Consider the following 15,100-nt stretch of genomic DNA (forward strand, 5'->3'; position numbering starts at 1 on the left):
AATGAACAACCTGAAGCATCATATGAAAACAGCAGCAGATTATTGTTCTTTGAGTGGTTGCAGATTTGTATTCCATTTGTTGGCACTTATGGCAAATGCACTGCAGTTAGAGACATTTTTCCTATAACAGTGCCCATGCAGTCAGCTTATGTTCTGTAACATCCTTTTGGTACTTCAGTGCCTGTAGGAGGGTAGTGCCTCCCTGATCAGTTCCCTCTGACCACCAATGGCCTTGGTTGGAGACCCCTATGAATGAGTCTCCTCCTTGCAGTTTTTCTTCTTTGCATCCTACTTGTGTTTCTGGATTTGCTTTCTTTTATGCCATTATGTATTATAGTATTTTTCCAATGCTGAAAAGTCAATACCTATATATAATAATGATAACTAACTTGTTCTATTTATTAACTTTAAAAGCTACAAGAGGACATTAATGCCTTTGCTGAAGACTTTCTCATTATTAGACATTGTGGAATATTTAATTTTAATTTATTTTCCCATAGGTCTTGCTCAATTTTAAATAACAATGATTGAAGTTCATGGGCATGAGGACATTAGCTCCAGAAGCTAAAATATTTGTTAAACACATTACAAATCATGTAAACGCTAGGATATAATTTACAACATATGTATCTTTTTCATTCTAATAGGTCATAAAGCTAGCTTTTGAAGAGTTTGAACTGGAAAGAGGATATGATACCCTGACTGTAGGGGATGCTGGGAAAGTGGGTGATACCAGGACAGTGTTGTATGTGTAAGTATACTTCTAAAATATTTGTGGTTTAATACTTACTATAATCCACATTGGTTTTCTGTGTTCTAAATGGTTTGCTGTGGTGTATGTCTGTTAGACCAATGAACAGAAGCTCAGGAATTAAGGTAAACAAAGCCAAAAGATAAATTTGAAAGCAATGAGTAAGTCTCACCACCAAAAATGAATAAAATAAAATCATTGTACATCAAGCTGTTAACATTTCCAGCAAGGAATGTATATTTTCCCAGAAGTTTAGCCACATATGTATTTGGTTTATGTTTATATGGGATCCTTCAAAAGAGTCGCATTACCTTACACTAAAATATATCAAATAATAGATTAATTGAAAACTTCTGGAGAGCTAGACTGAGGCCAATAATTATTGCTCAAGTTTTTGGGCACATAGGATTGGAATCACTGGAGAAGCATTGTGATTAGAATAGACCAAATTTTTTCAAATAGTTTATTCACCAAAAATGCAGTTTTGCTCAACCAGAAACTGTTCATTAATTAAACATGAGTCATTTCAGCTCATAAAATGTTTTCCTTTAGGATAGTTGTGAGGACACTTCCATGGAGTGTGGCAATCTTAGGTTGGACTGTCCAGTCTGGAGGATGGATTTAAGAACTGTTGTCTCAATTACCAGCTTAATGATTTTTACCAACAAGCTCTAAGCTCTTGGCACTTTCTGCTTAGTCTTTCTTGCTGAAGCTGCACTACTGTGAATAAATACATAAATACTGATCAGGACAACCAGACCCAGTGTGGACAACTCTGTAGCCTGGGAATCAGGAAATGGGAGTGTAACAGATAGGGAGGAGGTGTGAATCCACATGTGCACAATGAGTGGTATAAACCACCAGGCTATTATGTTATTCTTTCCTCTAGCACATGGCTCCCAAACTTTTCAGCATCACTCCCCTTTTTGATTTTTGAGAAACCCTCACACTCCCCCACCTCTTCTTTACCATCATCCAACCCCCTTTAACAAAAAATTCAGAAAAACTTGATATAAAAATGTTATTTAAAATTAAAAATAAGCACAATTTTTTTCTTGGCCCCTTGTGGTTGCCTGGTGCAGCCCCAGCTCGCCAACTGCCTGAGCCCTGTGCCAGCCTCAGGGGCTGCACCCGCCAGCTGCCTGCCCCAGACCTGCAGTGCTAGAGCTGCTCGCCTGAGCCTCATGCTGCCTGCCACCAGCCACACACCCACCCCAACTGCCTGCCCAAGCCCCACGCTGCCAGGGCCACCCACCCACTTGTCATCCTGGTCTGCTTGAGCCCCATGCTACTGGAGCCAGCTACCCAAGCCACGTGTTGCTGGGGCCAGCTGCCTGAGCCCCACAAGTTCCACAAACTGGCTGGCTTCCCAAACCCCAAAAGCCCTGTGAGCCACCCACCCGAGACCCTTCCTAGCTCTTCCACAAAGCCAGGCACACCCAGCCCCATATCTAACCCCATTCTCCTCCTCCGCCCACCCACCACCCACACTCACTCTCATTTGCAGGGGACAGCCAGTTCCATGTGTGCTTTGCCAGCTGCCTGCTTTTTATAGAGTCTGTGCCGGGCCACCCACATAAAATGGCAGGGGATGAGAGCTGGAAGCAAAGGCTGGATCTATCTTCAGGTGGGGCAAATTATGGGGGGGGGGGCTGGGTCACATCACACCCCCCCCTGGAATTTCTTCACACACACCCAGAGGAGCATGCCCCGCAGTTTGGGAAGCCATGCTCTAATACAATCAACATTTAAGTATTTATACCATGGAAGCCAACAGCTTTTGCAGGCCCATGGGCAAGATGTAGTGTAGTCTGGGGTAGCTCCACACCACTGAAAGGGACAGAGCCTTGAATGGAAGGGGTGAGGTCAGAGACAGCTAACCCTCAGATCTGCACCCCAACCCCACCCTCAGAGGCACATAGAGCATGCAGCAATTTAGAGTGTCTGGGGCTCTGGCCACTGCCACCACAGTAGCAGCAGTAATGGCCAGGAGCCCTGGGCTCCTTTAAATCATTGGGCCTGGGGGCAACTGCCCCCTTTCACAGCAGCCCTTATGCTCAGTGGAATATCTTCATCAGAGGAAATTGAAAGTAGCAAGTCTTAGACTAGTACTGCAGTTAGGATTTTAACTCAGGTGTACGAAGCTATGTACATATGTATGGAGTTACACATCTCATACAGCTGGAAAAGACCTTGCAAGGTCATCAAATCCAGTCCCCTTGATCGAAAATGAAGACTGTTCTTTCAAAAGAAGGGCGCTATGGAGTGTCTACAAACATTTTCTTTCTAAAGAAACTTTTTGAAGGGAGTGCTCTTCCTGAAATGGGAAAGGAAGGGTGATTTTGAAAGGAGCACCACCTTCTTTTGATTTACTTTTGAAAGAATGCTTTTTGTGTGTAGACAATCCATAGGCTCTTTCGAAAGAGTCCCATTCTTTCAAAACATCTTTTGAAAGAAATTTCTAGTGTAGACGCAGACATTGTGTTGACTTTTGTATGATAGTAGAAGGCCTATTGATTAGCGCCATATTAACATGTTGTTGTTAACTTTTTGAGATATATTTGGTTTTTATGTACATCATCAGTTGAAAGTTTTGGAGACAGGTAACATTGTGTTCAACAAAGTAAATAAAGGAAATATAAAATGTTCTAGCTCTTAGTGGCAGGATAAATTGGACAAACCTAAAGAGATATCTGATTCAGATCTAAATATGTATCAAAACAGGACCATGGGCAACAAAAGACTGATAGTATATTTAATAAAGACAAGGAAAAAACATAAAACCATCTATTTTATTTAAACCCATAAAAGCTGTTGTAAAATCTGTTTGAAATGAGTTAGTGATCTCAGCCTGGAGGTACCCACATAATGCTTCCAATCATTACTGGTTGGTGACTTTCATTATAGCAACAGAAGAATCTGAGGATAGAAAGGACATGAAAACATTACACCTTCCAGAAAACTTGCACTGCTTTTACACATGCTATACCTCAATCATTGTGGATGTCAAACCAGCCAGGACATTTCATGACTACTAAATAAATATTTAAAATCCTGTCATGTCCCTTAGGGAAGGTTGGATAAAGTTTTGATGGTGTTTTTGCAGAAAAAAGTGTAAAAAGCACCACAAAATCAATTTAGAAGAAGAAGAAAGAAGATGTCTCTACTGAAAATCTGATGCTCATGTCCCTGGCCTCTTCCTGTTCCATTTGTATGGGAAACAGCTGTTTTATCTCTTTGGCATGCTAATAAACAGCCCAAAATATGCCAATGAGGCACAGATGCAAATTCCACACACCTCATTAGCATAAGATGACATGATTTGGAGTCTGGAAGAGCATCAGAGAAAGTGGCATGTGTAGAAACAGCCTTTGACTGGAAAGAAACCTATCTGAATTCCTTTGTTAATAAGAGATTTAAGAGCATAATAACAGAGAGCTTCCATAACTTCATGTGTAGTGTTGAAAAAAACAATTTCCAGTTATACCAATGACCAGTGTATTACTGGTTACCAAATGATTACAAGACATCATCTTGTAACTACATTTGATCAATGAATGAAAAGACATCAATTAAATAACATTCTTGACAACAGTGTATGAGTTGTAAAGAGCTGGCAAGGCCTACTGGGATTTACTGTTGATATTAGAGTTCTTTGCTTACTGGTATGGGGGTGCCCCTAAGGTTATAGTGGAAAATTTGTTCAGACAGTTGAATTCTTGCTATTGTGAAGGAGGTGTATGCTTTACATTTTATTTCCCTCTCCTTCCCCTACTCACTTTCCCTATCCATTTCCAAGTATCAGAGGGGTAGCTGAATTACTCTGTATCTTTAAAAACAACAAAAAGTATTGTGGCACTTTATAGACTAACAGATATTTTGGGGCAAAAGCTTTCATGGGCAAAGACCTGCTTCATCAGATGCATGAGTGGGGGTTCCAGAGGTGAGTCCAAATTTATAGGCTCATTTTTATGGACCCTCATACAATGAAGCAGATGTTTGCCCATGAAGGCTTATGCTCCAAAATATGTTAATGTATTAAGATGCCACATACATCTGTGTTCATGGAAATAGTAAAATCATTTTTGAACCTGGGTGAAGTAGGAGAGCTTTTTCTCAACACAGAAGGAAAGTCTTTTGATTATACTACTTCCTAATCTCCAAAAAGAAGAGTATTCTTTTTTCTGTCCAAATCTATGAAAACTGAACATATTAATCAAGAATATCAGATACAGGATAGACATCTAGGAATCTATTGTGCCTTCACTGGAAATGGAAGGATTGTTACATTTCTCTTGTTTTTCAGGACACACATTTTCATGTGGAAATCTCTTTTGCCCGTAGGAAATATCTCTGTTTCTGGGTTGGCAACATTTACTTCCCAGACATGATTCTACTCTTTAGTCTATCTGTGACCAAAGGGTGTTTACTTTATTGCAGTGGTGGTATCACTTGTGCCCATCAGGCATCCAAATATTCCCTTATATGAAGTACTGTCTGGCTTGAGGAAGATCAAGTCTTAGGTCCAAGACAGCATACAGGTCATCAGACACCTTTTCTCTCATCTTGGTCTAAAATTAAGTACAGACAATTTAACATTACAAACAAACAAAAAGAATATATTTTATAGGAGCCCATGTAGACTCTACAGCTGTGTCTACAGTAGCATTCCTCTTTCAGAAAAGGCATGCAAATAAGGGAAAGGAAAAATGCAACTGAGGTACATATTTACATATCCAGAACCTCATTTGCATATTCTTCTTTTGAATGGTATGGTTCTGGTATGGCTATGGTCTGAAGAAATGGGTCTGTCCCATGAAAGCTCACCTAATAAATTATTTTGTTCATCTTTAAAGAGCTACTTGACTGCTTTTTTGTTTTGATAGTATATAAACTAGCACAGCTTTCTCTCTGTTACTGTTCTATCTCTGTTTCATATGTCCAGTAAAAGCTGGATGCTACATTCTCTGAAGCTTCCATTTACAAGAAGCATTCTTCTGCCCAAGGCCATAGGGATGAAAGAGAACTTTTCTCGTATTTGTCCTTCCTTTTTCTATAGGGTCAAGCACTAAGCTTGAGCCAAGGACAATGCTCTCTCCAGTGCTGTTAATTTTTTCATTAACTGAATTGATATATTGACCTGCAGTGGGTGGTTTTACACTTCTTGTTCAGACTAATCTAGCCAAAACTCTTGGATGTGCTTTATTACAATTACGTTCCATAGATTTATTAATTCTGTCACATCATGAACCATTTTTTGACTTCAGTGATACAGAATGATGAACAATTTTAATTGTTTGCTTGTTGCAATGTGTATGGAATCAGGAGTCAGTGTGCTGAAACCTAGCACTTTAAATCATCTATTTGAAAAAGGAGCAATGTCTTCATGTTGTAGTTCTCAACAAAATAAAATTAAAAAAAAAAAAAGGTTTTCTGTATCCGAATTCATAAAACCGCTACAAGGATCACCTCCTTTTCCATCACAAAGAAGTTTTCAATTTAATCCTTGATCTTTTTCTTCTCTTCATACACAGTTTAAAAAAGCAAACAAACTAATTGAGGGTTAAAAAAATCTCAACTCCGTAATAGTTCAAGAACAGGTACATTTTTACTTTTATGCACATAACTTGTAAACATATTTTACTTTGTCTATGCAATAACTTAATGTTATTTTATAGTGCTTAGAAAAGATAGAAGTGAGAAGAGTATTTTTTGTTTGTTGGTTGTTTTTTTAGAGGTGGTAGGCTGTGGAGGGTAAGATTTTTAGTGGTGTGGGATTGTTTCATTTATGATGCACTGGTAAAAATAGAGCCATGCTGAATTGAGAATATCTTCAGACACCAGCTGCATATAGTGGTATCAACAGCAAGGCTTCAGACTCTTAGCATGCCATATGGGCACAATTAAGCATACAAATAGTACAGTATTTTGTCCTTTGTGAAGAATAGAGCACTGTTGTCATATACAGTCTGTTTCTCTGTATTTGGAAGAATACCTGCACAATCAATTAAAAGTCAGTAATGGGAAAAAAGGCTTTCATGTATTGTGAACTCATGAAATGGCTGTGTCTCTGTGAAATGGCTTTCTTCTTTTAGAAATTTGTTCTTCATAATGGAATTTACTGTTGCTGGTGTAGGGATCATTGACTTACAAAATACTTTGCTCAGTTCATGCAAATTGAGCTTCAGTTTCATTTTATAAAATCTCCCATAATATACATTTGCTGGTTGAATGTACTGTACACAATAATAGAAATAAAAGAGAAAATAGAGGGAAAATTATAAACTGTTTTTGAAACTAATAAGAAATCTTAATGGTGATTAATATTATTAAAAATAATAATTAATAATAATATTGCAATACTAACTAAAATATCTCTGTCAGGTTTGCATCCCTGAAATGCTTGGCAAGGGACAAATAGTATACATCGTTCTTGATGCAAATAACTTACAGTCTAATTGAAGAGAGGATATGTAACAAACAACAGAAGGGAAGTGGGGAAGGGTGCAGGAGTTTAAAAATCAGGATATCATGTGCCTACATAGACTAGAAATGGGCACAGATAATGGATGAATTTCTCTGTCAAAATCATAATGACTTATCTTCATTCCCCGGAAATGTGGAAAAATTAACCCTAGTTTCACTGAGAGTTTCATATTACTTCATTCATTTATATTGTCTGTTTTCTCTTCTGGGTAGCCTGTCCCCAGACTCCCAGATAAATATTATTGCTACTTCTTAGAAAACAATCAAAGAAACAAAACCATCCCACCCTCTACTTCAAATATTAAGGTCACGTCTACACTAGTAAGGTCTTTCAGAAAATCAGACCCTTTCTCAAAAGAACACACAGAGCATCTACACACAAAATATGCTCTTTCAATTTGAAATCAAAAGAATTCAGCTCTTCTTCCAGAAGTCCTCTTCTGCTCACAGAAGAGGAAAAGCACCTCCTTTCAAAAGCTTCTTTTGAAAAAAGCATGTGTAGATGCTCCACAGGACCTTTTTTTCAAAGAGCAGTCTTCATGGCACTGGATTTTTCCATCCCTGGCCTGTTCTTTAGAAAGAGCAGGGACTGTGTGGATGATCTCTATCAAAAGAGTGGATCAGTCTTTCAATCCACTTTTTTTCTGTGGATGCTCTCTTTTGAAAAATGATCTTCTGAAAGACCATCTTTCAAAAGACTGCATTTGTGAAGACACGGCCTAAGTGCCTTTCCTATATATAAGACTCATTACTCCACAGAGTGTCTGTCTACTAGAGACATAAGGGTTCACACATTCTCTTTCCTGCTATAGGTACCTGTAGGCATTAGGTGCAAGATGGTAGAGTCCTTTGTTCAGCTAGGCCACATCTACATAGCAGCCTTATTTTGAAACAAGCTGTTCTGGAATAACTATTGTATTTCATGCTAATAAATGGTCCAAAATATGCTAATGAGGCACAGATGTAAATTACCCACACCTCATTAGCATAAGGTCACATGATTTGGAGTCTGGGAGGTCTTCTGGACTCCAAAACAGCAAGGGGAAGTGTGGCCCCTGGGGGGTCTTCCAGAAGGAAGTCCTCCTTCTGGAGACCTCTTCTTCTCAAAAATTTTCAGGAAGAAGGGGCCTCCAGAAGGAGGACTTCCTTCCAGAAGACCCGACCCCCAGGGGCCACGCTTCTCCATGCTGTTTTGGAGTCTGGAAGAGCTTATTCTGGACTCCAAATTATGTGACCTTATGCTAATGAGGCATGGGGAATTTACATCCATGCCTCATTAGCATATTTCAGGCCATTTATTAGCATGCCAACCATAGTGTGCACACTTGACATATATTTTGAAATAAGTGCTATCCTTCATCTTAACAAGCACCTATTTCAAAATTATTGTTTTGAAATAGGCACTATTCCTCCTGCAGTAAGGTTTACCAATTTCAGAAAAATGCACCTGCTATTTTGAATTTATTTCAAAAGAGCATGTGCATAGTATAGATGACAGCAAATTAGTCTGATATAACTACTGTTATCTCAAAACAGCTATGTAGCTATGTGGCTGTAGCCTTTTAGACCATATACCCTGCCATCATTGTGATTTGCAGATACGTAGGTGTCTGCTCACCACCTAATTACATCTAACAAATCCTGTTATGAAAAATGGCATCACTTTGATGTATAATTTAAATTCATACAAATTATCTATATCGAGGCTGAATCTCCCATTTTTACTTTTGTAGCATTTTGTAACCTCTTTATATTCATTTTGCACAAATATAAAGCATAAAGCAAGGTGAAAGTTTTACTTAGCATTAAACGACATTGTTGGTAATATGGGTACAGGTGTAACGTGGTAGAGAATCAGGACTGAAGATCATTTTACCTATTGCAGAAATACATTTCTGTCTAAGGTGCCTCTCTTGTTAATGTCCACGGCCATTTCAAAGTTTTTGGCTAGTGTAGACACGGCCATTGTGTAATATTTCATAGAATAATTTCTGGTTAGTTAGAACTTGTGTCAGATCCTTCTAGCTGAAAAGTGGCATACAGTGGATTTCGTACTCTTTTCACATACAATTTGGAATCCACTCTGCCTTCAGTGTGTATAATAATTCCTTTCACTAATGGGGGAGAACTATTGCTGCTTATATTATTGCAGATGCATCTAACTTCTAGGTTGGTGACTGCAAGTACTTTTTCCACAATGTCTTTCCAAATTCTTTTCCAGTTAGAGAATTGTGTATAGGGCCTCAGCTGAAGGCTAGCCATATTTATCTTCAAATTGAACATTTTCCAAAGAAAAGGATTTGATATTTCCATTTTAAAAATATATATACATTTGACAAATTTGCCTGTCTACTCTGTGTTCAGACCAATCGCTCTCTAGATCAAGGCTGAGCTTTTGGTATATCCTGTAATTCCTGAAATACTAATAGGCCGTGTCTACACTTGGCCAAAATTTTGAAAGGGCTATGCTAATGGCCAAATTGGAGAATACTAATGAGGTACTGAAGTGAATATTCAGCACCTCATTAACATGCTGCTGGCCACAGCACTTCGAAAATCCCACATTTCACTCGTGCCCTGCTCATCTACACAGGAGTTCTTTTTGAAAGGACCCTGCAAACATCAAAATCCCCTTATTCCTATCAGCTGATTCCTATCAGTCAACTACAAAGTTAGGTCTACTTCAAAGTATCCAGCAGAGAGTCTACACACATTTTCCCTTACTTTGAAGTTAAGTTCGAAGTAGGGAGCTCAGCTTCGAAATCCTTACTTCATTCCCAGTAATGAAGTTATATTTGTTGTGTAGACACAGCCACAGTGTAGTTGATTTCACTTAAATCAGCTCTTTCACAGGACTTCACTGTTATGTGAGATTTTAAGAGATTTTTCTCTTCTTGGGAGCATTTCATCAGAAGTCCCCTACCATGACGCAGTTTCTCAAAATCACTGAAAATGAAAATTTGTAGCTTGAGTATCACATTAGGCAGTGTTTTGCATTCTGTTCTCCTCCCTATCTCTGTGTTGGGGAGAAATTAAAAAAAATCTTTATGAACATTAGATCTTTACTCAGAAGTAGAAATAGAACAATGGCTCTAGGCAACAGCATGTAACAACAACAAATTACTCTTATGGCAAACTAAGTCCTAAGTTAAGCTGTTGATGGAAGCATCTCAATATTGTGAGCAATAGTCAAAATGGCAGAAATATTTAATCTCATATACATCATCAAAGCAGAAAAGTAGGTAGTCTGACAAGACCACAATTAAAACCCCAAGAAGACTTTCAACTACTTGTAGGGCTCCAAAGTTTCCAGAGATGCAGTCAGGCTTCTTTGAAGGAAAATGGAACCTCTCTAGTTGGATTTGGGAATAAAGATGTTTTTCTCCTTATGTATGTCCATGTACACGATCTGAAGGTTAATTTTCCAAAATCGGAAAAGCAGCCACAACTCTGTCCAGACTCAGCAAGAGAGTGTGGAATAACAACAAGCTGTACACTCACACCAAAATGCAAGTCTACAGATCCTGCATCCTCAGCACCCTCCTTTATGGCAGCGAGACTTGGACCTTGTATGCCCACCAGGAAAAGAGGCTGAACTTCTTCCACTTGCGCTGCCTCAGGCGCATCCTTGGAATATCATGGAAGGACAGAGTGACCAACAGCGCCGTCCTCGAGCAAGCTGGAATCCCAACCATGCACACCCTCCTCAGACAGCGTCGGCTCCGCTGGCTTGGCCACGTCCACAGGATGAACGATGGAAGGATTCCAAAAGACATCCTGTATGGTGAGCTAGCCTCTGGCAAAAGACCTCCCAGACGCCCCCAGTTGCGCTACAAATATGTCTGCAAGAAAGACCTCAGAGAGGTAGACATCGAGCTGGACAATTGGGAAGAACTAGCAGATGACCGCAGCAGATGGAGGCAGGGGTTACACAAGGGCCTTCAGAAGGGCAAGATGAGGATCAGACAGCTAGCAGAGGAGAAGCGAGCGCACAGAAAGCACACTAAGGACTTACCAGACACCCACCACATCTGCAAGAGATGCAGCAAGGACTGTCACTCTCGTGCGGCCTTCATAGTCACAGTAGAAGCTGTCATTGAAGTCCTCAATTGAAACTATAAAGGGCGTGATCCATAGTCTATGTAGACTGAAGGATGCCTATTACTACTACTAAATGCCAATTTTTCATTCCTAGATGAGAGACCTCTTTAAACATCTGTGTAGTGGAAATTGTCCAGAAAGTCTACACAGACTATAAAATTATCTTTCTTAAATCTATTATCTATTGCGAGACTCAGAGACAGCACAGATATAACTTGCTATTTTTGGTTGTTTACTTCAAAAATTCCACTTGCTCCCATGCTGTTCCAAATCTTAAAACTTAGAACTGGTTTTACCAAAAGAAATCAACAAAACAATGAAAGCAGGCACTTGCATTAACTACCCTAATCACAGCTATGCAAAAGAGTTTCACATGTCTGCTGAAAATAAAAAGCCTCCTATCTGAAGAATATATTGTCAACAGACAGTCCCCATGAGTGTCCACACAGCTTTTTGTCAACAGATTTTTGTCAAGAAAGGCATTCTGCCTTGTGGGGGAGAGGCATAAAGCTGTCAACAAAAGTGCTGAGTTCTGTTGACGATATGTTGACAAGAACATATTTTTAGTGTGCGTGCTCTGTGGGTTAAGTCATCAAAAGAAGAATTTTATCAAAAAGCCTTTTACTGTAGACATAGCCTAAATGGTTTTTGTTGTTGTTGTTTTTTTGTTTTAAAGCTATGGAACTCACATACTGCATGTGGTGAGGAGAGATCCTTTGAGAAGCATTTGAGTGTTTGCCTAATTTCAGTTATCTTATTTAGCTTTTCATTCAGGTTTGTTCATGCTTTCCACATAAATTTTACTGAAGTTCCTCTGTTCCATATATAATGTTGGATGTTCTAGTAATTAATATCCAGGAGGAGTCAAAATGAAGTAATAAAAACTGGTCAAAACATTTATTTGGTTGCTTTTGAAAAATTGTACATTAATAGCTTTTTTACTTTTTTCTTTTGTTTTTGGTTTTTTACAAATTTGTTCTTTGTTGTTCAATGAACAGTTTTCAAGAATTTACATGATCTATGGGTTGTCTCTGAATAGTTCAAGCTGCATATTCAGTTCCGTTTCTGGCTGAAATGAATTGCATGCATAGATTAAGTAAATCTCAGTTGTGGGCCCAAATTTGCTGTCACATAAACAAAAGTGTATTGGTTGCATATTTGCTGAAGAGCAAATATTACAGAAGAGTGAACAGAATGAATCACAACAATTTATGTAAATTCAGCAAATAGTTCATGTACAAGCTTTATGCCATTCAACCAGCTTGGTGTAAAGTACATTGTACTTCACTATTGATGTTTATTCAAACCAAGTCTACTGTGATATATATGTTTTGCCAAAGCCAGTAGTGGCATAGATTGATGCATCTCCACTGAGGTTAATTTGGCCCATAATGTTTTTGAACATAATGGCTACGTCTACACGTGCACGCTACATTGAAATAGCTTATTTCGATGTAGCGACATGGAAATAGGCTATTTCGATGAATAGCGTCTACACGTCCTCCAGGGCTGGCAACGTCGATGTTCAACTTCGACGTTGCACAGCCCAACATCGAAATAGGCGCAGTGAGGGAACGTCTACATGCCAAAGTAGCACACATCGAAATAGGGATGCCAGGCACAGCTGCAGACAGGGTCACAGGGTGGACTAGCGCTTCCGGGGCAACAGCTAGCCGCTCCCTTAAAGGGCTCATCCCAGACACACTCAGCCTGCACAGCACGCGGTCTGAGGAGCCATAGGCACACAGACCCCAGGCGCCGCAGTCATGGACCCCCAGCAGCAGCAGCAGCAGCCAGAGGTCCACCCAGCCCTCCCGGCAGGAGCAGGGCTTGCCCTGCTCCATGCCATGCAGGAGGTAGCTGAGCACCTCCTTGCTACACCGGAGGAGGAGCTGCCCCCAGGGCAGCAGGGCTCAACCCCTAACCCTGCAGCACCCCGCCCCCCCCCCCGCCTCACACACCGGCGGCTGTGGAGCTACCACCAGCACCGACTGGTGGGAGCGGCTGGTGCTTGGGGAGTGGGACGACGACCGCTGGCTCAGGAACTTCAGGATGAGCCGGCAGACATTTATGGAGCTGTGCCAGTGGCTCACCCCCGCACTCAGGCACCAACACACCGCCATGAGGCGTGCCCTCACAGTGCAGAAACGGGTCGGCATTGCTGTCTGGAAGCTGGCCACTCCCGACAGCTACCGATCCGTGGGACAGCAGTTTGGTGTCAGCAAGGCCACCGTCGGGGCTGTCCTCATGGAGGTAAGAGAACCCACGGGGGGAGGGCAGGGCAGGGCAGGGGAGGGGGGCCCGGGCAGAGGAGGGCAGGGGAGGGGAGGGGAGGGGAGGCCAGGGCGGGGGAGGGCAGAGGAGGGCAGGGCCATGCACACCCTGCTCACCCCTCATTGGTGCTGTCCCATGTGCTTTCTGTGCAGGTTGTGCGTGCCATCAACGCCATGCTCCTGCACAGGCTCGTGAGACTGGGGGACCCAGATGCCACCATCGCGGCCTTTGCCACCCTGGGCTTCCCCAGCTGCTTCGGGGCTCTGGATGGGACTCACATCCCCATCCGCAGCCCACACCATAGTGGAGGACGATACCTGAATCGCAAGGGCTACCATTCTGTTGTCCTCCAGGCCTTGGTGGAGAGCCAGGGACGTTTCCAGGACATTTATGTGGGCTGGCCTGGCAGCACCCACGACGCCCGGGTTTTCGGGAACTCGGGCCTGTGCCTCCGGCTGGAGGCGGGGACCTACATCCCCCAGCGGGAGATCCCTCTGGGGGACACCACCATGCCCTTCTGCGTCATTGCAGATGCGGCATACCCCCTCCGGCCCTGGCTCATGCACCCGTACACGGGCCATCTCTCCGCTAGCCAGGAGCGCTTCAATGAGCGCCTGAACCACGCGCGCCAGGTGGTGGAGCGCTCATTTGGCCGCCTGAAGGGACGCTGGAGATGTCTCCTGACCCCCCTGGATGCGGGCCCCAACAACATCCCCCAGATTGTGGGTGCCAGCTGCGCCCTGCACAATTTGGTGGAGAGCAAGGGGGAGACCTTTTTCCAGGGCTGGGCTGCAGAGGCCGGCAGGGCAGACGTCCAGCCACCTGCTGCCCCCAGTCGGCAGGTGGACCCCGAAGGGACCCGGGTCCGGGAGGCCCTGCGGGCCCATTTCAACGATGAGGCCGTGGGGTGAACTCTGCCCAGGCCCCCCACTGCCCGCCCCTTCCTCCACCACACTCCTGCCCCAACGCCCACACCAAGGAGCACCCCACCGCACCCCCCCCCCACTTTTCCTGGACAAATGACAGCACTCACTTGTGGCTGAACTTAAACTTCTTTTTCTTTCAGAACTTTTTTTTTTAACTGTAAATATATGAAACAAGAACAAACTATATACAAACATGTGGAAACAAACTAATGTGTACAAATAAAACAATACTAATAAACAAGTGTCCTCATTAATAAAAAGAAAACCAGGGAGGATAAAGGGGAGACCTATTTACATGGGGGGGACGGGGCAAACGGGGGGCACCAAATAATAAGTTTAAACTATATACAAGGGGGGGGGGCCACGTCCCGGGCCCCTCACCCCTATAGTCCAGCACTGGGTGTGGCCGGCCGGGAGCCCCGCCGTGGTCGCAGCCCTGTCCAGGGCTGGCTGGGGGCGGGCCAGACCAGAACATATGATGCCCGGCAAGTCTCAGGTGGCTCCAGGGGTCCCTCGGCGCTCCGGCCCTCGGCGGTGGGTGGCGGGGCGATGGCGGACGGCA

The 15,100-nt window shown here is 42.5% G+C and overlaps 1 protein-coding gene across 1 annotated transcript in view; it reads left to right on the forward strand.

Moving 5' to 3' along the window:
• The window catches only part of CSMD1 (CUB and Sushi multiple domains 1), a 1,701,396-nt gene that overhangs the window by 1,113,531 nt on the left and 572,765 nt on the right, over positions 1-15,100 (forward strand). The window contains exon 11 of the mRNA XM_074989136.1: positions 648-751. Coding sequence (XP_074845237.1) covers positions 648-751 — 104 coding nt within the window. The remainder of the gene's footprint in view (positions 1-647; positions 752-15,100) is intronic.

The sequence above is a fragment of the Carettochelys insculpta genome, chromosome 3 (assembly GCF_033958435.1).
Source record: "Carettochelys insculpta isolate YL-2023 chromosome 3, ASM3395843v1, whole genome shotgun sequence".
NCBI lineage: Eukaryota > Metazoa > Chordata > Testudines > Carettochelyidae > Carettochelys > Carettochelys insculpta.